At 31.7% G+C, this 27,146-nt stretch overlaps 4 protein-coding genes and 1 pseudogene across 6 annotated transcripts; 3 read left to right on the plus strand and 2 right to left on the minus strand.

The window, feature by feature from the left end:
* Positions 1-497: 497 nt before the first annotated feature.
* LOC120148330 lies at positions 498-3,134 on the minus strand (annotated as a pseudogene).
* A 741-nt stretch (positions 3,135-3,875) lies between these two features.
* Positions 3,876-4,514, plus strand: LOC120148332 (17.3 kDa class I heat shock protein). The gene has a single exon (XM_039161487.1). The coding sequence runs from the start codon at positions 3,880-3,882 to the stop codon at positions 4,348-4,350; it is 471 nt and encodes a 156-aa protein (XP_039017418.1). The 5' UTR covers positions 3,876-3,879; the 3' UTR covers positions 4,351-4,514.
* A 504-nt stretch (positions 4,515-5,018) lies between these two features.
* LOC120148331 (17.3 kDa class I heat shock protein-like) lies at positions 5,019-27,146 on the plus strand. 3 transcript variants are annotated; one of them, XM_039161484.1, is made up of 4 exons: positions 5,019-5,022; positions 15,106-15,579; positions 22,750-22,751; positions 27,134-27,146. In XM_039161484.1, the coding sequence occupies exons 2-4, from the start codon at positions 15,111-15,113 to the stop codon at positions 27,134-27,136; spliced, it is 474 nt and encodes a 157-aa protein (XP_039017415.1). In that variant the 5' UTR covers positions 5,019-5,022; positions 15,106-15,110; the 3' UTR covers positions 27,137-27,146. The 3 variants fall into 3 exon arrangements, with proteins under 3 accessions (XP_039017415.1, XP_039017414.1, XP_039017417.1); XM_039161483.1 differs by lacking the exon at positions 5,019-5,022 and having other exon boundaries at positions 15,034-15,579; XM_039161486.1 differs by lacking the exons at positions 5,019-5,022; positions 22,750-22,751; positions 27,134-27,146 and having other exon boundaries at positions 15,034-15,711.
* On the plus strand, positions 7,508-8,137 carry LOC120148333 (17.3 kDa class I heat shock protein-like). Its single transcript, XM_039161488.1, has one exon. It carries the CDS (start codon positions 7,570-7,572, stop codon positions 8,038-8,040), a length of 471 nt encoding a protein of 156 aa, XP_039017419.1. The 5' UTR covers positions 7,508-7,569; the 3' UTR covers positions 8,041-8,137.
* On the minus strand, positions 23,240-23,794 carry LOC120148334 (17.3 kDa class I heat shock protein-like). The gene has a single exon (XM_039161489.1). The coding sequence runs from the start codon at positions 23,708-23,710 to the stop codon at positions 23,240-23,242; it is 471 nt and encodes a 156-aa protein (XP_039017420.1). The 5' UTR covers positions 23,711-23,794.

A 27,146-nucleotide genomic window follows, 5' to 3' on the forward strand; every position in this document is an offset into this window, starting at 1 on the left:
AACTAATTAAACCATAAAATGAATCTAAGCCATCCAATTAAAAACGGCATTGACAACAATCAAACAATATTTTGAGTGAATATAGCAAAGCTTTGTTTGATCTTATCTAATTAAGGTGTGATCTTTAAAATATGTTTTGTTCCATTAAATTTGGCATACTTTATTAAAAAATCTAAAAGTTTAGTGGTAGACATTCCATTGATTACCACTCATTTTGATTATCATCTCTGATCATTTTATATTCTATGTTTGAATTTCAAATTCGATTTTTTTAATTAATCACTAGTATCTGATATATTGACCGACTAATCCAGATCGGGTATTGCAGAGGCGAGGGCAACTCTTCCAACCCAGTTTGCTCCATTCGCAAACGTCAGGATTCGAATTCCTGACCACTCAGGGTTCTTTACTTCTAATATCAACTTCCCACCTATAATTCCAAGTCACCATTTTTCAGAGAGCACATGTTGAGAACAAGTGCAAGGTAAAACCAGGCCTTTCCATTCTATTGCTACTAACAACTGTGTGGTTGTCCAAAACATCACAAGCTTTCTTATCACAATTAAGTAAATGAATATGTATTCTAAAAGCGTCTCTCAAAGCCAAAAATTGACAAAAAACAATTAACGGTCTACTTCCTAGAAAATATTTTTTTTACCTTCTCAAATATGTCAGTCACCCTTTTTCAGTAGAATAGCATCCTTTCTTATGTTTCCCGATGTATCTTTGATGTTAATGGTAGTTCCTTGGCCGGGAATTGCGGTACTAGCTGCTGCTTCCTGCGCTGCCAACGCCTTTTTGCTTAAGATATGGTGGATGTCATTCAATATAGCATGGAATGCCTTTTCAATGTTGGTTGCTTCCAGTGCCGACGTCTCGAGAAAAGAATGATTTCCCTCTGGGCCTTAGCACGACCATCCTCCTCAGAAACAGCTCTGAGATGATTCAAATCAGATTTATTTCCAGCCAGCATGATAACAATGTTAGAATCTGCATGGTCCCTCAATTCGCGAAGCCACCTTTGAACATTATCAAAGGTTTGCCTCTTCGCTATGTCATATATCAGAATTGCACCAACAGCTCCTCTGTAGTAAGCACTAGTGATAGCTCTTTATCTCTCCTGACCTACCGTATCCCAAATCTGTGCCTTAACAGTCTTTCCATCGACCTGTATAAAGGAAAACAATAGCAACATATGAACCATCAATCAATTACTACACTACATCACCATGCTTGCTAATTAACAAAGAACCCAAAGAAGGTTCTAATGAATCTAATATGACAGGCTGGAAAACACAAGAAACTGTTGTGGTTTTCAGAGCCAAATGCTCAATTATGTCATGACCATAATATATATCTACACCAACTTCCTATTATTACAAATGAGAATAAAACAGCATAAGAATCACTTGGATGAGTACAATAATGGAGACAAAGAAAGATAGCAGACAAGATGTTTTCTCACTAATAAAAAAACCTTCTCGTCCTTCCGGCTGAGGTTGCTTTGCTAATCCAAGATTTTGCAAGAGAGGGCACCATTTAAGCTTACTAGATGTAGTATCTAACCCAATATATTTGAAATGGTGATTAAAGTCGACAACCACTTCATTAAATACAATATTTGTTACTTTGATAATATATTAACTTTAAAGGATGGAGAATCTGTTATGAATCATAACAATTTGATTAACAAAATTTCCATCCTTCATACCGCCAAGCAAATCCAAAGAGTGATCTAAAGAACACCTTAAATTGATCAACTTCCAAACACATCTTACATGCAATCAGTTCCTAAAAACAAAAACGCGACAATCCTTGACTCAACCATTTGATTTCAGGCTTTCAGTGTAAAAGTACAACTTAAATTACATTTGATGATCATCACTATCCAGTAATCTTTTCTCTTAAATTACTACAAATCATTCAGAATGAACTTCCAAGGTACAACTTAAATCACCTTCGGCAATCACCACTATCCAGTAACCTTTTCTCTGACCTTAGTACAAATCATTCAAAATGAAAAATACCAAGTTACAATAATAGGAAGAGAGAGTAGAGACGGCAATCGGATTCGTCAGACAGTATCTATTAAGATGACTTTCTATTCACTAATAACAATCAACTTAAACATGCAAAAATTTCCGGAACTAAATCAGATCAGAAGTATACACACACCTCAAAACATCAAAGGTGAACAGAATTTTCGTAAAACAAATCATTTTTAGAGGAATAAAAGAAATGAAACTAAGAAACATACATGAAAATGATTAAAAGATGAGTCGAATGAAAAGATGAAAAACCTGGAGGGTTCTAGTAGCGAACTCGACGCCGATAGTGGATTTAGATTCCAAACAAAACTCGTTTCTAGTGAACCTAGAGAGAATATTTGATTTCCCAACTCCAGACTCTCCGATCAACACAATCTTGAAAAGGTAATCGTACTCATGATCTACTTTATGCGCCATTTTACCCTCTTTTTCTCTATATTCTTTATCTCTTCTCTCTCAAGCCCGGATTTAGAAGATCCAAAAATCAATCAATTCCAAAGAAAATAAAGCCAAACAAAGAACAGATAGAAAGATATTGAAACGATTGAACTTATCAGAAGCGGATAGACGCCGAGAGTGGATTTAGATATTAGGTTTGGAAGATCACCCTTATATAGGACCGACTTTCACTTGGTCTAATCTCCAATCTGATGGTTTTTTGACCCGAAAGCTGGATAGTGTTATGGTTAACATAAATTGGCTGACTGTTTTTCCAGCCTCACATATTAAGTTCTTAGTTTCGGGTGTGTCCTGCTTTAGTTTGGTTGGACAAGGATTTATCGACCAATAAGCCTACGCCTTTCAAGTTCTTCAACTTCACGGCCTCGCATCCGAATTTCAAGTAGATTGTTAGTGACTTGTGCCAGTCCTTGTCTCTGAGTCGGAATCCGATGGAGACTCTCTTCCTTAAATTGAAGAGGCATAAGGGCGAGTTTAAGGTGCTAAATAGAGTGCATTTTGCTGAAATCTCTAAGAAGGTTAAGCAAAAAGAGGGCAGCTTGAAAGACAACAGCTTTTGAATCTCACTGGTGGGGTTTTGAATGGTTTTGTTTGCGAGAAGATGCTTAGAAGGGAGTTGACTGATTTGGAGATGGCTGAATATTCCTTTTACAAGCAGCGAAAATTCGATGGCCTTAAGAAGGGGATGTTGGTACAAAAAAAATTCATGAAAAAATTATAAAATTATCCCTAATTATATATATAGTTGCTTTCTTGAATTTTTTAATTATTAAAAATAAAAAACAATATTTCAATTATTCATATATTTTAAATTTATTTTTTTATTAAAATAATTTGACGGCGTTCTAAACTAAACTTTAACTTATTAATTGAGATATAATAGTTATTTAACAGAAAATAATGAGTTTGAAATATATAAAAAATAATAAGATTATTTTGTAACTTCTAATAATTAAAAAATTTAACAAAATAATTTCTTCTAATTAACAGATCATTTTATAATATTTAATAATAAAAAATTTAATAAAATAATATCATATAATTAAAAAATTATTTGTATACTTTACCCGAACACCTTTATATATTTAATCTAAGCTAAGAAATTGGACTTGGGCCCAATTTGAATAGCGGTAGAATCTGGATAATTCAAGAGAATTCTGTGACGCTCGTGAAATATATAGACAAAAATGGAAAGTTGGGGAAAATACTAGATTCATCTTCAGGTTTTTTTATAAATACCCAACATATCCTAGTTACTCAACACCAGGAAGGTAGATTTGTATTCTCTGAACAATTCGCAAAAACTTTTAAGGTTTTCATTTGCTCAGTTCTTGTGTGTTGTTTCTAACCTTGTTTCGAAATTGCAAGAGAAATGGCGATGATCCCAAGTTTCTTTGGCAACAGAAGGAGCAGCGTCTTCGATCCTTTCTCTCTCGACGTTTGGGATCCATTCAAGGACTTCCCTTTCCCTTCATCACTCGCGACACGTTCACCGGAAACTTCTTCTTTTGTGAACACCCGCATCGACTGGAAGGAGACCCCTGAAGCTCACGTCTTTAAGGCTGATCTTCCGGGGCTTAAGAAAGAGGAAGTGAAAGTTGAGGTTGAAGATGACAGGATGCTTCAAATCAGTGGTGAGAGGAAGATTGAAAAGGAAGACAAGAACGACACCTGGCACCGCGTGGAGAGGAGCAGTGGGAAGTTCTCGAGGAGGTTTAGGCTGCCGGAGAATGTGAAGATGGATCAAGTTAAGGCTTCCATGGAGAATGGGGTCCTCACAGTCACTGTTCCTAAGGTGGAAGTGAAGAAACCTGATGTCAAATCCATTGACATTTCCGGTTAAGAGTTAAAACTTGCAAGGGTTTTTTTTGTTAACGTTCTAATTATATGATACTCTCTCTACGTTTGCTTGTCTGTAAGGTTGACATGTCTGTGTTTGGGTAAATAAAGTGGAGTCTACATTCCCTTTTCGTGAATGGGTTGGTGTTATCATTGAAATTTGGTTTGTGAGTTCTTATCAGTAAAAAGTAAGCATCTATTTTCATTGCTCTGTTTTTGGATTCAGTTTCGTCTTCCAAATAATGGCAGAACTACTTATGTTTTCCGTGCAAAATTATCTCTATACCGTTCGGATTTTAAATTACATATCCAGTCTGCTCATAGCCAAATTATTTTCGAAGAAGATGAAACTTGGAAGATCAAGTTCGATTACAGACCCCCTACGCAATCAGCAAACTCCATATATTTTTCCCATATAACTAATGATGCAGCCACTTGATGAACAACACGCAGAACAAGATCCACAAAGTCCAGATTGTTGTGCTAAATAAGACGAAGTATCAATAGTAGAAAGTTTTCAAGTTGATGAAAAATCTTTGTACATGTTAAACTACAATGGGTTTTAGAATGTTTTTGCGTTGATGATCGTTTTGATTCTTGTCTTGAAAGTATGGACAAAAAACATATAATTTTCACAAACCTGGAAAAGGGTAGAAAGAAATGTCATCGTGATCTGGTCAGAATTTTAAGGGAAAATCTATTACTAGAATTGCCCAAAAATCAAAATACACGAAGTTGAATCTTGGAAACTGAAAAAAAAATGGTGATGCTTAGGGTAAATTATGTATTTAGTATTTAAATTATTGATTTTAAAGTGGTGATGATTATATATGATGTAAGTTTTTGTTTTATTTTAATATATCGTTTAGTATTTAAATTATAAATTTTGGTATATTTTAATATTTAATTTTTTTTATATTTTAAAAAGATATTAAAATAAAATAAAAATTAAATTTTAAGTATGATTTAAAAAATTAAAAGTTTAAATATTAAAATAGATAAAATTAATAGTTTAAATAATAGATGAATGAATAATTGATATAAATATATATTTCTTTCTTTGTTGAATATTGATGGATATATATCTTACTTTGACTAGCTGTTGTTGATGATCAATTTTATCTATATTTATAATTTGTATTTGACATATATTGCAAACGCATTTTTTTTCTTCATTTTCACTTTAGATTTTGAGTGTACAAAATGACCATCCAGCTCAGTTGGTAGAGGGCATTTCATAATTCGGAGGTCTCTTACGGAAGCTGCTCTTAACCTGGTGTTGGGGGTAGCCTACTATCTTACTTCCCCTTACCCCATATATATAGGAAAAAATGACAGCCATTTTGAGTGTACAAAAATTTAAAAGATTTTGTCAATTTCTATGAAACGTTTATTTTAAAGATACCACTAATTATGATGATTTTACTTTAACACACTGATTCATCTACAATAAAAATAAGCTTAATTTTATCTTTCAATTATATTATTTTTGGTATATATATATATATATTATTTACTTACGCAATATAAATTTAATAAGCTTTACACTAAGTCATTATGTTTAAATAAACAAATGACTTAGATTTAATTAAAATTTATAATAAAAAAATTTGGTGTTTAGGGTTTAATATTTAAGTTTTAGGGTTAATGATTTAAGTTTGAGGTGTGGATTTTAGGGTTGGATTTGAAGTTTGAGATTGAGGTAAAAGGAGATATTGTTTTACTCTGAGTTAAAAGATATTTATTTATGAGTTATAAATTTTAATTAAATTTAAGTCATTTATTTATTTAAATATGATGGTTATAAATTAGTGTAATATTTATTAGTTTTACATAATGTAAGTAAATTATGCTTTTATGTATATGAGTTATAATTCACTTACATAATGTAAAACTCTTTAGTTTTACACGGATTTAGGATTATTAGATGAGTGAAAACTGATGGTTGAGATTGACATATTCCAGTAAATCTAACAATCATAAATCTATGTAAAACAAAAATAATTTTATATTGTTTAAGAGGATCATTCATATGCATGTATGTATATGACCTAACATAATCAAGTCAAATTTAATTTGGAGAACATGGTATAATAAAATTTACTTCGATATAATTTCAATTAAATTTATATTTTATATATATAGCGAGAGTTAAGGTTCACTTATATAATGTGATTTTTAAAAAAAATTATTATGATTTAGAATTGTTAGATGGTTGAAAATAAACTTAAGATTATCTTCTTAATTTTTTTAGTAAATATACTCTTTTGTTATTGTTAATGATTAAAAAAATATTAAAAATTAGCTATACAAAATATTAAAATTAACATAAATATATATGTGTAAAACAATAATTGCAACTATTTAGGCAGATGTCAAACTTGATGTTCCAAAATGATTTAAATAAAAAAAGATAAATTATACAAATGATCCTTTAGTCATAAAGTATTGTTTTGTTGAGTCGTCTGACTATTAAAAGTTATAAAATGATCTTAGATTGTAAGACATTATTTTGTTGAGTTAATCAACTATTAAAAGTGACAAAATAATCACTCAACTATTCATGTTTTCAAACCTGTCATTTTTTGTGAAAATTTTAACGATCTTCTTAATTAGTCGTTAACATGTTGACTAAGATATAATAGTCGTTTGAGATTTTAAAATCATATTTTATCATATCTCAATCAGTAGGTTAATGTTCAACTTATAACGTCGTTAATTTTTTAACGAAAAAAGATAAGTTTGGAATATATGAATAGTCAAATGATCATTTTATAATTTTTAATATCAAGGAGCTCAACAAAACAATACTCTATAAGAGGGTTATTTTGTAAATTTTAATAATAAAAAATAATAAAATAACTTCCTATAATTAAGGGATTACTTGTGTAATTTACCCTAAAAATTCAAGTCTGGACAATCAATGAAATATCTCTAATTTTATCTAATATAGGAAATTAGTCTGGGCCCCAATTTGAACAACATTAGAATCCAGACCTTTCAAGCCCATTTTCTAATGTTCGTGAACTTGCTAGATTTTTAGGTCCAAAAGGCAAAAAAATCCAAAGGGAAGTTGGAGAAATTACTAGATCCCTCTCCAGCTGGTTATAAATACCCAACATGTCGTAGCTAATCTGCAACAAGAAATAATAAGCGTCGAAAACTTTAGATTTTCCATTTGTTCAGCTTTTGTGTCCATCCTTGTTCAGATAGTGCAAGAGAAATGGCGATGATCCCAAGTTTCTCTGGCAACAGAGGGATCAGCGTCTTCGATCCTTTCTCTCTTGATGTTTGGGATCATTTCAAGGATTTCCCTTTCCCTTCTTCCCTCGCGACACGTTCACCTGAAACCTCTGCTTTTGTGAACACCCGCGTCGACTGGAAGGAGACCCCTGAAGCTCACGTCTTTAAGGCTGATCTCCCAGGGCTTAAGAAAGAGGAAGTGAAAGTTGAGGTTGAAGATGACAGGGTGCTTCAAATCAGTGGTGAGAGGAAGATTGAAAAGAAAGACAAGAACGACACCTGGCACCGCGTGGAGAGGAGCAGTGGGAAGTTCTCGAGGAGGTTTAGGCTGCCGGAGAATGTGAAGATGGATCAAGTTAAGGCATCCATGGAGAATGGGTTACTCTCAGTCACTGTTCCTAAGGTGGAAGTCAAGAAACCTGATGTCAAATCCATTGACATTTCTGGTTAATAACTCAAAAGTGTTTGAAGGGTTTTGTTGTTAATATTGCGGAAGTCTGTTCGCTTCTTCAAGTTTGGCGTGTCGTGTCTTTACGTTTTTCCTGTGTCTGGTTTGAGATGAATAAGCAAGAGCTTACTATTATTGTTGCTTGTTGGTGAATGATGTTAGAATTAGGGTCTGGCTGTAAAACTATAAGTTTGAATTAACAAATGTAAATGGTTTTTTCATTTTCATTACCTTTCTCTTTCTCTTTCTGTAGTCTTCTTCCCTATTGAAATTCTAAAACTTATAACCATGGGAGATTGTTGTTCCTGTAAGGTCAAATTCTACGGGTGATCCCTGTAAGTAACTAAAGCTTCAAAGATATAGTCCCAGTGAGTAACTTTTTGTCGTTGCAAATCTGTAATTATTTAACTCCATTGTATGAATTTGAAATCGTTGAGTGCGGTTATTCGCAGCAGTGAATGGAAAGTGCTCTCATGCCTTAGTATTCATATTTTATATTGTCGTAATCGGTTTTTGTTCGGGTATAAATTTTTATTTGACGGAAAAAAATAAAATGAATAAATAAATGATTTTGATTAAAAAAATATTTTGGGAGTCGTCATTAACCTTTTTGGGTTTGGTAGGTCAAATACCTAGAAACAATCTATTAAAATAGTTTTTAAGAAAACATAATTTAAAAGATAAATTGATGTGCGTATAATCAAAAAAAATTAGTAAAACAGGATTCGTGGTCGGTTACGTTTAGGGAATGATTAGCACCCCTATAACGCTCAAAATTGGTACCCATTAATTATAAATTATATCTATTATTGGAAATTTAAGAATTCGAATTTAATTTAATTTATGATCTTTTCATATTCAATTAATAATAAGGAAGAAAATATTAAAATATTTTTTATAAATTATAAATAAAATATTTATTTATTTAAAAAATATTAGAAAATGACTTCTAGTTGCTTTAATATAGTTCATTTCTTTAATATTAATAAATAAATAGATATTAATAAGAATATAATAATTTTTCTTAAAATAATAAAATAAAGTAATATATAAATTTCTAAGCAGAATATTTATTTATTTTTAAAATACCAGAATAGGACATCTAGTTATTTAAGATCGTTCTTTCTTAATATTAAAAAAATAAACAAATATTATTTTTTTAATTAATTTGTGAAATTAATTAAATAATACTTATTAATCTTTCATATATATATATATATATACATATATTAATATGACTAAAATTAAATAAATATAAAATGAAGAAAATATAATAATTTGAATAAAATTAAAATAACTATTTATACATTTGTTTAAATACAATATTTATTTATTTAAAAAATATAATAAGACAGCCCATTTCTTTGATATCAAAAATAAATAAATATTAAGAATAATATAATAATTAAAAATAATAAAAATGAAGTAAATATATATTTTTATAAATAAGATATTTTTTTATTTTTTTAAAATACCAGAATATGACATCTAGTTAATATTTAAAAATAAATAAACATTATCATTTAATCAAATATATATATTTATATGAATAAAACAATAATTAATAATTTGAACATATTGAAATTAAAATGGTAAAAAAATAAAATTTATCATTAAATAATGACTAAAATAAAAGAAATTAAAACTATGGGATTAAAACGTAAAATATTAAAATTTACAGCGTGATTTAACTTATATTAATTAATTCGGGAAATAAATATAATTTATTTAAAACTTAAGGGACTAAATCTGGTATTTTACCTTAAAGATATATAATTACGGGTAAGGACTAAAATGTAAAGAAAATAAAATTCAAATACCGAATTGAAATGCTCAATAATTGATTTTAGTGACTGAAATAGAAAGTTACAAAGCTATGGGTATTACATAAAAGGTTTGCCTATAAGCGTAAATTACACATATACCCCCTACCCAAAACGACACCGTTTGGGAGGGGTATATAAACCTCGAATGGCCGGCCCTTCAGGCCATTCTTCTCATTTCTTCTCTTTTCATTCTCTCTCTAATTGAGAGAGAATATAGATTTCCCTCATCGGAGGGAAACCGATCGACGATCGATCGTCTTACGCCGCCGCCGACCACCGTGAGCTATACAACCTTATACCAAAATGAAGCGCTAAAGACCCCAATACCGAATCAAACCTTATTTTCTCCTAAAAAGCTCCTAATCGGAGTAGATCTACGATAATACCTTCAGGTTTTGGTGGTTTCAGGTGACGTTTGCTCTCCTCCGTGGTAAGATTTTCACTCTTTTCTTCGATTTTTTTGTTTGGTCTTTGGTTGTTGTTGGTTCTCTGGCTTCCTGTTTCTCTCCGTTTTTTGTTTTCTATCGGTGGTTGTTGTGGGTTCCTCTCTTGTCGTGGCTATTGGTGTTGTGTTTTTTTTTTGTTTTGCAGGTTCGGCGATAGCTTTTATAGCCTCGTCGATGTGGCTCTCGGACCGGTCACAAGGGTGGAAGCTTGGTGAGTCACCATAGCTATGGTGGTAACTCACCATAGGGCTTCAACGTGGGGGCGTCGTGGTGCTTCTAGAGGCTTCGTCGGAGGCATTGTGGCAGTGAAGGAGTAGACGTGGGGCTGCTGAAATGTCGACAGTGGGTGGTTGAACCATCTAGCAGTGGAGCGGCGGTGGGCTTCTGAAAGCGGCGGCGGCGAGATGATAACCTAGGGTTATGAAACCCTAGGGCTTCATTTGTTGGAACCATCTGTGGATCGTTGGATCTCTCAAATCCAACGGCTGAGATCATTGGCGACTGAGGCTGAGATGATGAAACTCTTGTTGGGTTTAGGGTTTTCTTTGGACTGGCTCGAGTTGGGATTCTGTTGGGCCTCCGGATTTGGTTGTATTTTGGGCATGAAATGTAATAAAATTATTTATTATTAATAATAAAAATATAATAATAATAATAATATTTATAATAATTATAATAATAAAATAATAAAAATAAAAACGAGACAAAAATTTAGTGTCTACAGATATGGTTCCTTGCTTTTCATCGGACGACTATGCACCACCAATCAACAGACAGCTGTGGCCATTGACAAACACAAGAATAGCTCACGCCGTTCGTTGGGCTGTCGATTGTCTCGTCATTTCCAATTCGTTCATCGTGTTGATCCATGCATGTTAGGAATAGTTCGCTTGTTTTCTCAAATTTTCATGAGTAAATATATATATTTTTTGGAACCCGAGGTTGGCTTCAACTTACAATTCGGCATCTAAAATCTTTTTGAGTAAATTTGAACATAAAAGTTATGCTCAGATATCTAATTCGACTCGGGAAAGTTTGACTTTGAGTATAAATTAAATTTTAAAAAGTATCTAATTAAATTAAAAAAAAAAAGTTTAAAGCACCAAATTAAAATTTGAAGGTGAGTTGAGATATCAAAATATATATTTATTCTATCATTATCCTATTATGTATTTTTTATCTGTTTTTCTGTCATTTTCATGTAGAAGATGAATGCGCATCTATTGGCGATCCCTAATATTGCGCTTGCGAAGGGGTAAGAAAGCATTTCCCATTAACAATGATTTAAGAATTGGTCAAATGAAAGCTAATTGTTATCTAATTTCATTGTCAAATTGAGATTCAGATGGAGGTTGTTCTTGAGGGTGCTGATATCCCTAAAGAACTTTTAGACTAAACTAGTAAGAACCTGAATAACACCATAGCCATCGGTGCAGCAACCAGGAATACGATATCAAGGTTTAATATTATGTTGCAAGTTCTGACGATCAAAGTTCAATTCTAGATTTTTCCTTTTTCTCTGTATTATGTTATAACAAATCAAAGTTCAGTTGTTATAGGAAACTGAAAAGTGGCATCCCAACTACCTTGACTAAATCTGCACTAGAGTTTTATTCTGTGCGTGTAATTTCCAAAGATTACACCACTACATATTACGTTGGTTCAAAACGAAGACTACGAATATAGGTATGGAGAAGTTCATTAGAATTTTAGAACTGGCCAAATATTGATATTGTATGTTCTATTTGTAACAGATTTAGCAGTTGCTCAGGAAATATGTAATGGGACATTGTTGAAAATATGTCATTCTGTGAAATAAAATATGCATTTTACTTAAAGTTAATTATACAAAATATTATAATTAATATAAAAAATTATATATTCAAAATAATAACTTTAACTGTTCTGCCAAACCCTTCCCACGGATTGACAATCTATGAAACATCTCGGTAAAATATATTTTTTCCGATTGAATTTTATCTTCTCTCTTATTTGACTAATTCTATTTTCAAATTTTCTAATGTATTCACATAATTTTTTAATTATTTATGTTTTGATCATTCTGAATTATTTTACTATTAATTTTGTAACATCCCAAAATACGGGTTATTGACTAAATTGTAAAACTTCAGAATGTGGTGACTAAAGCAGAATAATTGAGCAGTATGTAATTTGGTATAAGATTAATTTGCAAGGAAGAAAGAATAGAAGGACAAAATGGTCATTTGCAAGGAAAATAATTATTTGGTTATATATATATATATGGAGGCCACGTGTATGTGAGGAAGCAAATATCCAAGCTTCCAAATAACTCTTCTCCTCCTTTCTTCTTTGTGCGTATGAACCAAGGCAAAGGTAAGAATTCTTATTAGTTGTTTATTAGTTGAGATTTAAGTTTGGTTTTGCTCCTGAGATGATAATTAAGCTTAAGGAAAGCTTAATTTGCTTTAAAACAACAAGATGAATGACGTAGGAAGAATTAAAGATTAAGAGTTCTTGAATGAAATTTCGAAATAAAGCTCATAATGAGAATTGAGAGTTGAATTTGACTTGCCACCAACTTGATTAAGAAATATGAAGTGGTAGAATCAGATTTAGAACATGTGAGAATTTGAGTGAAATTCTTAAATTCTATGGGGAGAAATGGATTTTGAAGGTTAAGAGATTTTGAATGAGTATTAATTAGTTTAAATAGGTGTATAAAAGTTAAGAATATAAAAAGGGGTGATATATGAAGAGTTGAGAGGATCAGGAAGGGATTTTCGTGCTCAAAGTGTCATTTCTGGGTTGTGTGTATCGATGCACATTCAATGTGTATCGATGCACTCTCAATTAAATGAACATCGATGCATAGGGAGTGCATCGATGCATAAGGAGTGCATCGATGCACCTGCTTAAAATACAAACATCGAATGAGAATTATGCATCGATGCATAAATAGTGCATCGATGCACCCGTCAAGGGATGCATCGATGCATACCTTCATTAAAAGATAAAAATGGCTTTCTTTTTAGCCTAAGGAGTGATAGTTTAGAATATATCAATTAGTATACTGATATGTATCAATGTACTACTATATAGATTTAGAACGTAATCTCGTTCCAGAACAATCGAAGGATTAGAATCGAGCCAAAGCAAGGCTAAGGTGAGTGTATATCCTAGATGAAATGGAATTGAGATAAGACTTGCGATAAGTCTATCTCTTATCATTGAATTTATGATTCCATAGTCATATACACTCATACATACATATGTGTTAATGTTATAGTGATTCCATGCATTCTTCATTCATGATTAACATGAAATTATATGAATGAATGTTATTATCAGAGAATTCTTCCAGGTATATGAAATAATGGAAATGATCAGATGAAGTGACTTATGTGGTTATATGGACAGTGATGAAAGAGATGAAATGATAAATGTATTTATAATTAAGCCCATGTTATTTAATATGATAGTTGTAGGTATAATTGGCATACTAAGAGTCGAGGGATTATCAGTGGTCCTTCGGGACATAGTGGTCCTTCGGGACATAATGGTCCTTCGGGACAAATATTCAGTGCCCCTTGAGGGAATTATACGAGCTGTGGTGACAGCATAGTGCACAACCTCTATGTACTCGCATACCTTTGTTCTCAATAATGTACATGGGCAATCCAAAGATAAATTAAAGTGAAATTAGCATGAGAATATATGTGTTATGTGTACATGATATCATTATATATATATTATAGTGAAATAGATGCATGCAAATAAAGTTGTCATGATCATATGGAAAGAATGCATGTTCATGAACTTATTGTCATATTTACATGTTTATTTATTGCCTCACTAAGTCTATGACTTAGTGTGTAAATGATTTACACGTAGGTACCAAGAATCGGGAAGAACAAAAATATGAGTAGCAAGAACAGCAGCACTGCCAGAAGATCAGATCAGGAGTAACTGATAAAGTATGTATTTTGTCGTGTATATTGTTGACATGTAAGAAAAGTGTCAGTTATGAATGCTCTGATCAATTTTTTGTTGTTTTGGTCATTTCATGTAAATAAACCGCTTTTATGTTAATGAAAGTTTTAAATTTTCTTTGAATTTGGTCAAGTGTCAAAGTTTGAAAAGTCAATGTGACACCTCATATTCGTATTGGGTCGGATACGGGTTGGAGATGTTACAAATTTTGTATAATATTTTATTTTTTTATTAGTATTTAATTTAAAAATAATTTTGAAGATCGACGATGGTGGACAGTGATCGATGATGGACGATAATTATTTTAAGTCTTTTTAAAGTTAATAATAATAAATATTATTTTATTATTTATTTTAAACTATTTTTATATTTAATAATAATAAAAAATACCACATCATATAAAAAGTAATAATAAAATAATTTAAAATGATCAAAATATGACCGATTTAAAAATTTAATGAGTAAATAAAAATAATTAAAAATATTATAAATAAAATAAGAGAGAGAGTAAATTCAATAAAAAATAATATAATTTTTGTATCTATAATTTTATTTAATCTAGGAAAGCCCATTTGAATAACGAAGAATCCAGACCACTCAAGGCCATTCTCTAATGTCCGCGAACTTACTAGATTTTAGGTCCAGAAAGGCAAAAAATAAAAAAAATCCAAAGGAAAATTGGAGAAATTACTAGATCCCTCTCCAGCTGGTTATAAATACCCAACATGTCGTAGCTAATCTGCAACAAGAAATAATAAGCGTCGAAAACTTTAGATTTTCCATTTGTTCAGCTTTCGTGTCTATCCTTGTTTCGATAGTGCAAGAGAAAATGGCGATGATCCCAAGTTTCTTTGTTAACAGAAGGAGCAGCGTCTTCGATCCGTTCTCTCTTGATGTTTGGGATCCTTTCAAGGAATTCCCTTTCCCTTCTTCCCTCGCGATAACAAGTTCCTCTGAAACCTCTGCATTTGCGAACACCCGCATCGACTGGAAGGAGACCCCTGAAGCTCACGTCTTTAAGGTTGATCTTCCGGGGCTTAAGAAAGAGGAAGTGAAAGTTGAGGTTGAAGATGACAGGGTGCTTCAAATCAGTGGTGAGAGGAAGATTGAAAAGGAAGACAAGAACGACACCTGGCACCGCGTGGAGAGGAGCAGTGGGAAGTTCTCGAGGAGGTTTAGGCTGCCGGAGAATGTGAAGATGGATCAAGTTAAGGCTTCCATGGAGAATGGGGTTCTCACAGTCACTGTTCCTAAGGTGGAAGTGAAGAAACCTGATGTCAAATCCATTGTCATTTCTGGTTAATAACTCAATTGTTTGAAGGGTTTTTGTAAAAAGTTGTTTGCTGCTTCAAGTTTCTGTTTTGACTTTACGTTTTTCTTGTGTTTTGTTTGAGATGAACAAGCATGAATTTCATTTTCTTGTTGCTGAATGATGTCGAATTAGGGTCTCGCATTTAAAACTGTCAAATTTGAATTAATTAATGCAAGTGGTTCCTTCATTTTCATTAACTTTCTGGAACCTTCTTACCAGGGCTGGCCCCGGGTCTAGGGTTTAAAATCGCAAACTAAAAATTATTAAACTTAAAAAAGCTCAAACTCAAAAAAAAAAAAAAAATTCAAGAATTGAATTAAAGCTTAAAACTCAAGCTCAATGAAGCCCCATTTTGAGCTCAAAAAGTATGCTTTTCCACGTTCAATCCTGCTTCTTTTATAAGCTGCTTCTCGTCTTGTTTCTTTAAATCTTTATGATGTGGATATTAGGCAGCCAACAAATTTTAACTTGATGGCCCTGAAATAGAAAACAGCCGGTTGAAGATTGACTTTTCTCTATTTTTTTCCTGCTATAACTTCATGGGTTAAGGAAGATAAATAATCACAAGAAAAAAAAATTCAATTCTTTTCTTGTCAATAACAATCCTTTAACCCACACGCATATATATATATTCTCTTTCTTCTTTCAGTCGCATCGACTCATAACTGTAAAATACTGTCAAACCTTCCAACATATGGAATATTAATCCCTTCACATCCACACAGGTAACCTTCATATATTCTTAATGAAAGATGAATATATGTGCAAATATCAACAACTATTCAGTTTTACAAATTCATCTCGATTTCAGGAAGAAAATATAAACATGAAAATGCTCAAACAAACTTTGATTCTGCATGCAATTTTTGTATCGTGTTCATTGTATATGCAAAACAATCTCTTGTTTTTTTAGGGAAAAAAACATCTATTTAATCACAGCACTCATCATGACTCAAAGATACCATTATACAGTATATGTGCACCGTTCATCAAGCCTTGATATCACTGCAGCTTGTTTTTGTTGATTCCAACATCTTAATTACAACCAACAGAACATCATTGCCTGTGCACATAAAATGGTCACATTATCAAGCTTTGAAGAAAAGAATATCATCGATCTTTAGGGAGCATGATTGCTTTTGTGAGGCTGGCAGTTTGTCGCAAGGAACCGCAGTAGCCAAACGAGTGTAGGGCACTTACATGAGCCTTGGAAATGGGCCATAGTGGTGTTGTTTGAAGAATTTTCAAATATATAACTCGGGGTATATTAAACTTCGCTGAATGCCATGATGCAACCAGAAGAACAGACGTGAAGGATCACAATTACCTGGCTAGTAACCATTGTAACATGCTGATTTTGGCTAAGGTCAATACTCAGTCCATGCATTTCAATTTGTTCCCCCCCCTTCTTTTAACCAAAAAGCTTCCATTTTTGTACTAGGTACAGAGCTGAAAGCCAAAGGATCGAGTTCTTTTATCAATGGAACAATTAAGATTGTTCCAATAACTAAAGTTTAAGACCAACAGTTATAGCATGTAATTAAGGAATCTTAATACATGTTTTGTTGGCTCAAACCAAAACTAAACTCATATTTTGATAACTGAAATCATATGATTGCCAACAACAAAAAAATCATTCAGATTCTCCTAATCTGCTCTGCCCTGCAGATTGCAGTCTGTATGAGAAATTTTTTTTTTCCAGTTCGAATATTAAAACTAAGGAGACAAGAAATTATGAAGCAACCGAATTGTCTATTTCATGTAGACAAAGATATGACATATCAATTAGTTTTTTTTTAGTAATTAATTTATTGAATCTTTGTTAACAAACTCCAAATATATGTAAATTGAAATCGACATTTTCGGGAGTTCGACATAAAGGCCCCAACACGACAACAATTAGCCAATATGGTTGTTCTAGATGTATTTCTTCCTATGGAACACTATGATCCCATCGTTTTAGTTGTATTTGTACATCAAATCTCCGTTTACATTATATCGTCGAATCAGTTCTTGAAATATTATGTTGGTGAGTCACTGCTTAAAAGCAATGACGGTGTCGATAGTCATCATTAAGATATGATAAAATCATGTATCAGTTAGCAAGTTGTGTATATTTATTTTGCATGTTGATATGTTTATGTATAAGTATGTGAATGATTTATTTAGAAGTCACATAACATCATTTTGCATAATTTGTATATTACCTTCATATGCATAACTTAACCCCTATCACATAATTAGATTAAGGGTTTAGGGTTCATTTCAAATACATTAATTAATCGACTTGGTAACGATTTATGAGGTAAGTACAATATAGTATCTTGATATTAAATACTCAAACCCTTGATATTTATGATATTTAAATCAAAACCTCAAAATATAACAATAATTTAAAAAATTAGTTATTAAAAAGAGAAAATAACCTCAGTGACCAAAAATGCTTATAATATACGATTTTAACCAACTTTTTTTGGATTTGCCAAAATGACCAACTAAATTGCAATGCGATAGATAATTCGCAACGCGATCTCCGGTATCGCAAATCAGTTTCCAGATTCGCAACGCGAACTTCGACTATCGTATTGCGATTTACATATTCGCATTGCGATAGTCCAAGTTCGCGTTGCGATAGTCGAAGTTCGCGTTGCGATTTATTCCAAATTCGTTACGATTTATTCCAAATTCGTTACGATTTATTCCAAATTCATTGCGATTTATTCTAAATTCGTTGCGATAGTCCAAGTTCGCGTTGAGATTTATTCCAAGTTCGTTGCGATAGTAGAAGTTCGCGTTGCGATTTATTCCAAATTCGTTGCGATTTAGTCCAAATTTATTCCAAATTCGTTGCGATAGTCCAAGTTCACGTTGCGATTTATTCCAAGTTCGTTGCGATAGTCGAAGTTCGCGTTGCGATTTATTCTAAATTCGTTGCGATTTATTCCAAATTCGTTGCGATAGTCGAAGTTCGCGTTGCGATTTATTCTAAATTCTTTGCGATAGTCCAAAATCGCAACGACGGTATTGCATTTGTTTCTTAAGAATTTTCTCTAAAAAGATAGTATTCGCGCGGACGTGTCGAAGACACGTATTACCACGACCACGACCGGAGATCGCATTGCGAATTATCGATCGCATTGCGATTTAGTTGGTCATTTTGGCAAATCCAAAAAAACATTGTTAAAATCGTATATTATAAGACATTTTTTGTCACTGATGTTATTTTCTCTATTAAAAATATTATCATTAGAAATATATTAAATATTTGTCATTAGATAAAGAATTTTAAATATATTTTTAAAATTTTATAATTATCAATAATGCATTTTTAATATATTTTTAATAATGTAATTTTAAAAAATCTAAAATTATAATATAACATTTTTTCGAGCTGCTCACGAGCTTTTTGAGTCGAATATCGAGTAGCTCGTTTCGGCTTGTTAAGAACTCAAGTCAAGCTCTAGCTCGAGTCGAGTCCATTTGATCCGAGTATTTATCTAGCCATGATCCAGTCGATCTCAAGTAGCTCGCGATCTATCTCGTCCCATTTACAGCCTTAGTCAGGGCAGGAGGGGCGCCTGCCTAGAGCCTAGAAAATAAAATTTTTTTAGTATAATTTTTTTATTTTTTATAATAAATTAAAAAAAATTAAAAATTAAAATAGATTAATCTATAAATTTAGTACCTAAACTATTAGCTCTAATCCATTTTGGTACTTAAACTTTTAATTTTTTTAAAATCATATCTAACGTTTAGTTTTCATTTTATTTTAGTATCCGTACTTAACGGGTTAGGTATCTAACTATCAGTTTTTGTTTGTTTTAGTATCTAAAATTTTAAAAAATTTAAAACTTAACATTAAATTTTGAATATGTTCTAAAATGAAATAAAAAGACTAAAGTTTTTTAACGGCGAATACTAAAACGAAACAAAAACTAAACTTTACGTATGATTTTGAAAAAATTGAAAGTTTAAGTAATAAAACAGACCAAAACTGATAATTTAAGTACTAAACACGTAATTTACCCAATAAAATAATAGGGCCCATGAATTTTATTAAGGTGTCAATTATCTTTATTGAATTTTATATTAACGTTAATAAATTATTCTTCCATAAAATTATAATTTAATATTTCTTTCTTAAAATTCAAAAAAAAAAATTCAATTGAACTCTTTAATTTTGGTCTTTTCAAATTCTCAATATCAATTCACCAAATCTCTTTCTCGATTATCATATAAATAAAAAAAATTATTAACATTATTTTTTTCAAAACTTGACGAGAAGAAAAATTTAAATATAATTAGCATGCTTCTTTTCTCTTTCATGTTGATTCATCTGAAAATTATTATTCTCATTTTTTAATTCATCATATTTCTCTCACACGTAAAGTCACAATTGTTTATTATCAATTATGATGCTTAAATCCTATTGAAGATTGTTCTTAAAATTCTAGGTAGACCACATTTTCAAATTCTTTCTTTTAATTTTATATATTTTCAAATTTTAGGTAAGACCGTTCTTTTATTTTTCAAATGATATGTTATGTATTGAGAAAAATATATTGGAAAGCATTGATGTTGATACTATCATCAATGGTTTTGCATAAAATGATCGAATGTAATATTTTTTTATAAGTATTTGTATTCTTAAATATATTTTTGACATCTTTTATATTGTAATGAATTACTTTTTTAATTTAATAAAAAAATCTAATAAAATTTTTATATTATATATTTTTTTTAAATTTTTATATTAGGGGCTTATTTTTTATTTTCGCCCCGAGCCTAAAAAAAATAATCAGAATCGGCCTTGCTTCTTACCTATCGGAAATCCACAGCTTATAACTTAGGGAGATTGTTGTTCATAGTAGGTCAAATTCTATGGGTTATCCCTCTAATTAAGTTGCAAATATCAAGCCCCAGTGAATAATTTTTGTCAATGTAAATCAATAATTATTCACATTTATTTTATTATCCTCTAATTTTAAAATTTTATTTTGATTAATTTAGACTGATAGGTCGCACATTTAATTTTAATAGGTAAATCTCTAGTATCATTTGAATTAATTTCTGTTGGTATAATTATTTATACTTTAAATAAGGTTATTTTAGTATCTCGTTAAAATTTTTAAAATTTATATATTGAAATATGTCAAAATTTATAATTTAAATATTAAATGTGTTAAATTTTTAAATTTAAATGAAAAAATTATATAAGTATTAAGCTTGTTAAATTTTTAAATTTAAATAAAAAAATTATATGTTAGATATAAATTTTAAAAAATAAAAATTAAAGAATTGAAATATATCAAAAATTAATAATTTAGGTGTTTATCTATTTTTCAAAAATTTATAGAAGATTAAAGAACTAAATTATATTGTTAATAAACATAAATAATATTTTAATATATATAATAGTTTATAATTTTTAAAATAACGACTGTCTTGTTTTATCTCTCTCACTTCATCCCTAGCAGAAGTGAATGTAACCCAACTACCAAATGCAAGTTTTCTCATGGTTTCCTGCCTTAGTCCACAGTCTCTCTGGCTTTGCTTATTTAATTATTCCTTCTTAATCAAGTTATATATATATAATTTTAATTATTATGTGAGTGGTCACTATTAAAAATAATTATCCAACATAAAGTATTTTACCAACGAGTTAATCTAATAAGATGAGACACTGAATCTCTTAAGTAAAATCATGAGTTCGAATTTTGGTGATTACAAACAGAGTAACTGGGATGAAATGATCGACTTTACTGTAAAATTCAAATTAGTTGATTAATAAATCAAATATTAATGGTTATAAAAAAAACATAAAATAATATTAAAAGAAAGTATTTGCATAATATTAAAAAAGGTAAAGTATATAAATAATCTTCGAATATTGTTTTATCGAGTCTTCTGACTGTACGAAGTTAACTATTGATTAAGACTTGATATAACATGATCTTAAAATCTTAAAATACTATCATATCTTAGTTAATAAGTTGATGTCTTGTTCAAATTGTCATCATTTTTTTTACAAAAAAATACGCAATGAGTGACAATTTTATAACTTTTAATAATCGAAAATTTAGAAAAACGTCTTATAGTTAGAGGATTATTTTGTAACTTTTAATAGTAGGAAAATATAATAAAATAATATTTTATAATTAAAATGACTATTTTTATACTTTACCCTATTAAAAATTATACTTACACAATATTTGGATGAATTTATTTGAGAGAATTTTTTATAAGCAAAATTTATAATTCTGACTGTCGCAGGTCTTCCACGGAAGCTACTCTCAATCTGACGTTGGGGACAGTCTACTACCTTACCTCCCTCTCACCCCATTACATAAGGGAATAGGGTTAGCTAAATTATTTTATAAGCAAAATGATAATATATTGTTTCATTGATAAATGTAAACAGTTGATCTTAATTCAATTTGAACAATTCCGCCTGGATTTTAGCAAATCTTTTTCTGATTTTATAGTTTTATGTTTTATCGGAAAGCATATGACACCAGATACGCTTATAACGGGAAAGTTTGACTGACCGAAAATTTTAATATACGTCTAAAGAAAGATATTATTATTTTATTATTATTATTTTAATAAAATCAGTAAAAATTATCAAAAATATTATTATTTCTATCAATTTTATTTTTATAGAACACTTTATCGATTTTATTAATATATCCAATAAAATATTATCGATTTTGTTATTATTACACTTTATCGAAAATGTTAAAAAAACATTAATATTTTTAGATAAAAATAATAATATTTTAAATAATTTTTACTGATTTTATTAAAAAAAAATAATAACAAAATAGATAACATATATATTTAATCGTATATTAAAACTGCTTATAGAACTTCCAGCTTATAACTTGGCAAGTATATTTTCATGGATATAAAATGTCATATTGAGTCAACATCAGCAGCAAAATCCCTCTCCAAAAAATCTCTTAGAGATGAAGATGATTGTAACAAGCAGTTATATTCTATTATACAGCAATCTTAATATACAGCTAAAAAAATACGTTATTAATTTCAAGCATCATGTGACAAGAGCAAGATACTTTACAAGCATCATGTGAGAACCATCACTGCTGCCACAAACCTCAATTACACAAATCAAATAAAAGCTTCCGTGAATCAGGAGTTGTGTCGTGGCAAACGGCTAAGGGGCCGAGGAACAGTAAAGAGCCTTTCTTGTAGAGGGCTCAGGGCAGGTTCATCGTTACCTGAAGATTTCAAGGAAATTATTGAAGAAATGGCCAACCTCAAAGAAAGTGTTGGCCCATAAGGCTTTAGCAGATTTGCTGGAGCCATTGCCGATGGAGCTCAACCCCGGAAAGTATTTGTGCTTCAATCGGGATTTAATTATCAGCAATGTTTCGGTGATCAAAGGGGAAGAAGTCTCGAGGAAAGCTTATATAAAAGATAATGGATAGAACTTTACACGTTGAGAAAACGTAACTAATAATGCAAAGTGGAGCATTTTCTAGTTAAAATTCCGAAATTTATTCCGATTACTCTTTATATATATATATATCACACGTGGGGAACTAAACTCTGATCCGACAGAGTTAAAGACACTCAACTTGTGAAAGTAACTAGAGTAATGCATCGTGGCGAAGACATTAAACTTAGCCAGAAATGTCAATAGCTTTAACATCGGGCTTCGTCACTTGCAGTTTAGGAACAGTGACAGTAAGCACACCGTTCTCCATGGCAGCCTTGATCTGATCCATCTTAGCATCCTCGGGCAACCTGAACCTCCTCATGAACTTGCCGCTGCTACGTTCCACGCGATGCCATGTGTTGTTCTTGTCTTCCCTCTCCACCTTCCTCTCTCCGCTAATCTGAAGCACCCTATCATCTTCAACCTCCACTTTCACTTCTTCTTTCTTGAGCCCAGGGACATCAGCCTTGAACACGTGCGCTTCCGGGGTTTCTTTCCAGTCGATTCGGGTGTTCACAAAAGCCGAGGTCTCTGGGGTTTGTGTGATGAACGAAGTAGACATAGGAAAGTCCCTTAAGGGATCCCATATGTCCTGAGAGAATGGATCAAAGACGTTGCTGCGTCGGTTGCCAAAGAAGCTTGGAATCAGTGACATTTTCAGGAGATAAAACCGAGATTATCGGGGAAAATTGAGTCTGTCTTGATTAGTCTTGCTTTGCTTGTCTGAGTCGTTGAAGCAGCTGCGATGAGGGTTTTATAGGGCTTGAAGAGAATTCTAGTCTTCAGAAGATCATCTTTGTGGTTGCCTTCTCAAGCATTCTAGTGTAGAGAAGATTAATCTGTTTTAGGATTAAATCATTCTCTAGAACATTATAGACAAGCCTGCCACGTCACTTTATTTCTGGTACATTCCTCAATATTCGTTATTCCATATGGGCTTTATACACAGACAAGCCGAAGACTTGAAAAAAGAGAAAATTGAACCCATAACTATGTTCTTCCACGAGTATGGCTTTCATGTGGCTGGGCTTGGCACATCTCCTCTGATATCCTCGAATCCCTAAACTAAACGAGGACAATCCAATCCTGCAATAATTAAAGCCCAGAAAGAACACCAGTAGGATGGATTTCTTCATTCATTACATATTCGCAGGAAGACGGAACATATATCTATTGATCTGCTTCCCCGAATAAGCAAAACCTAAAACTCTCCGAGAACATACCACTTGTCCACTCCAGTAATGCCGCTTGCATTATTTTGTCCTCACGGGGAAGTCAGACCTAACACATGGGCTTCCGGTGTCCGTTTTCAGTCAATACAATGTGTCAGAGTTTTCTCGTGAAAATATTTGAAGCCGAATAGAAAAGGTATTAATTTTTTTAATGATAAATCAACGGCATGAAACTTAGGTCTCCACCTGAAATGAGGCGGTTTCGTTGATAAAAAAGACAGACAGACAGACAAAGAACATAATCAAAGTGCAGAGCAAACCTGCTCTTTGAACTTCGAAATGTTTATACCCCCACATATTCACGTGTTTTTTTTAGAAATCAATTTTCAATTACATTAAAAATAAAATTCAAAAGCCCATTAATTCCCACACAACGATATTTAGAGAAGGTAAGGTAACCCTTTATTTCCCCTCTTGCAACGCATTTCCTCGTCTCCGTGTGTGTGTGTTTGGTCAACAAAGAATCATACATACAGCTATGTGTGAGGTTGAAAATGTTGACGATCCCTGGCCTGCCTTTTTTATTCTTTTTCCACGCTGTCTTTATGCAGGAAAAGAAAATACATAATAGGAGTGGTGAAAGAAAGAAAGAAAGGATGATGGTGCTTCGATATTCGGACAACACATGGGCCACTGTCGGTGATTTTTCTTTTCAATGGTGGCCGCACTCACTGACTGGCCTATATATATATATATATATTGTAATTTAGGGATTCACCTGATGATGATCACCATGGCATCTGCAATCAGAAAAATGCACGATCACCATCAATCCCAACCCAAATTCATCTCTTTAGTTGTCAAACTTTTACTTTCTTTCCCACTTCCCACCTCATTACTCGTTAATCATTTCTTTTTACAGATGCAATTAATTTTGTTAAAAAATAAAAAAATTTAAATTATAATAAAAATTTACAATTATAATGATTAATTAAACCCATAATAAATATATTTTCTTTAACAATAAGAAAATTAGCTACTTAATACATGCATGTGGTATATTAATCGATGGGAATTCGATTTTTAGGAAAAGAAATAAAAGATGAATAGTGAGTTGAGAAAAACAAGTGGAGTCCTAAGGGATTTGCTAATGTGCTAATGTTGAGCTTTTGGCTTTGGTTGTGGCGCACGATGGTTTTATGTTCGACAACTTCCATGGTCATGGTTCTAAGCTCGATCAAATTTCCTAGTGTACTTAAAAATTCAAAATAAAATAAAACGAACGCATAGAAAAATCAAATAAACAAAATAAAATTGAACATAAATAGAAAATAAGCAAACAGAAAATGAAATGGATCGTCTCCCATCAAGCGCTTTATTTAACGTCTTATAGTTCGACGAATTGATTCATGCTATTTTAAAATAGTTTCCTCGATCATACACGCTTGATTATTTTCTTAATACAGCTTCAACCGTTGAACATTTACTTTGAAACAAATTCTTGAATAGTCTTGAATTTCAACTATGTCATGGGAAAATACTTGAGTCACGGTAAAGGGTCTTGACCACTTCGTTCACAACTTACCTGTAAAGATTTTCAATTTAGAATTAAAAAGCAACACTTTTTCACCAACATTGAAAGATTTAAATGAAATACGACGATAATAAAAATCTTTAGTTTTATCCTAATATATTAGAGCTTTGTCGTAAGCATTGCGACGAATTTCTTCAAACTCTTGAATGTGCAATTTTCTTTCTTCGCCTATTACATCCATCTCCATATTACATTCTTTAACCAACCCAGTATGCTCTATGTTCTAATTCAACCGGTAAGTGACACGATTTACCCAAAACAAGGCGATATGGGGACATGCCGATGAGAACTTTATATGCGGTACGTATGCCCACAGGGCATCGTTGAGCGACAGGGCATCGTTGAGCGACTCCATATTGTCAAGAATCGACTTGATTTCTTGGTTTGAAACTTTCGCTTGTTCATTAGTTTGAGTGTGTTAAGCCGTGGCGATTCGTTGAGTGACTCCATATTTCTTTTTAAGTGTCTCGATGACACGATTAACAAAATGCGTTCCTTGGTCACTAATTATCGCTCTCAGAGTATCAAACTTGGAAAATATAAAATATTTTAGAAAATCTGTTGTAGTTTTAGCATCATTATTGCGAGTAGCTTTAGCTTTCACCCACTTCGATATATAATCAACAATAAGAGTAATATAACAATTACTAAAGGATGAAACAAAATGACCCATGTAATCAATACCTCATACATCTAATATCTTATAAACATGAATCGGATTAAGAGGTATTTCATTACAACGACTTAACTTACCAACATGCTTATATTTTTCACAAGATTTACAAAACACATATGCATCACGAAAAATATTAGGCCAGTAAAATTCATATTCAAGAATTTTATGCACGATTCTTTTCGTTCCAAAGTCATCCACAAGAATAAGAATGACATACATTAAGGATATAATTTACCTCGCTTTCGGCAACGCAACAACAAATTACCTAATCGAGGCAATGTTCCAAATATATAGATCATTCCAAATAGAAAATTGAGATTCTCGTTTGATACGGCTTACCTCAAAACTGTTTAAATCGGATAAAAGTACCTCAGTGACCAAGTAATTAACCATATCGACATACCATAGAATCTGTACGTCAAAAATAGGTGTTCCTCGGGTAATTCTTATTGAACTGGTGCATTGAATTAAGAGATATGAAGTCAACTTAGATGGTCATCAACTAGATTTTCACAGCCTTTCTTATATTTGATATGAAGATTATGTTAACTAGAGTAACGATCTGAGACAAAATGGAACCTGAGAAAAAGTTAAAGAAAGAAATCAAATTCTTTAAAGTAAAAGAGAATTAAAAAGTAAAAAAAAACTC

The sequence above is a fragment of the Hibiscus syriacus genome, unplaced genomic scaffold, assembly GCF_006381635.1.
Source record: "Hibiscus syriacus cultivar Baekdansim isolate YM2019G1 unplaced genomic scaffold, ASM638163v2 tig00110956_pilon, whole genome shotgun sequence".
Classification (NCBI taxonomy): domain Eukaryota; kingdom Viridiplantae; phylum Streptophyta; class Magnoliopsida; order Malvales; family Malvaceae; genus Hibiscus; species Hibiscus syriacus.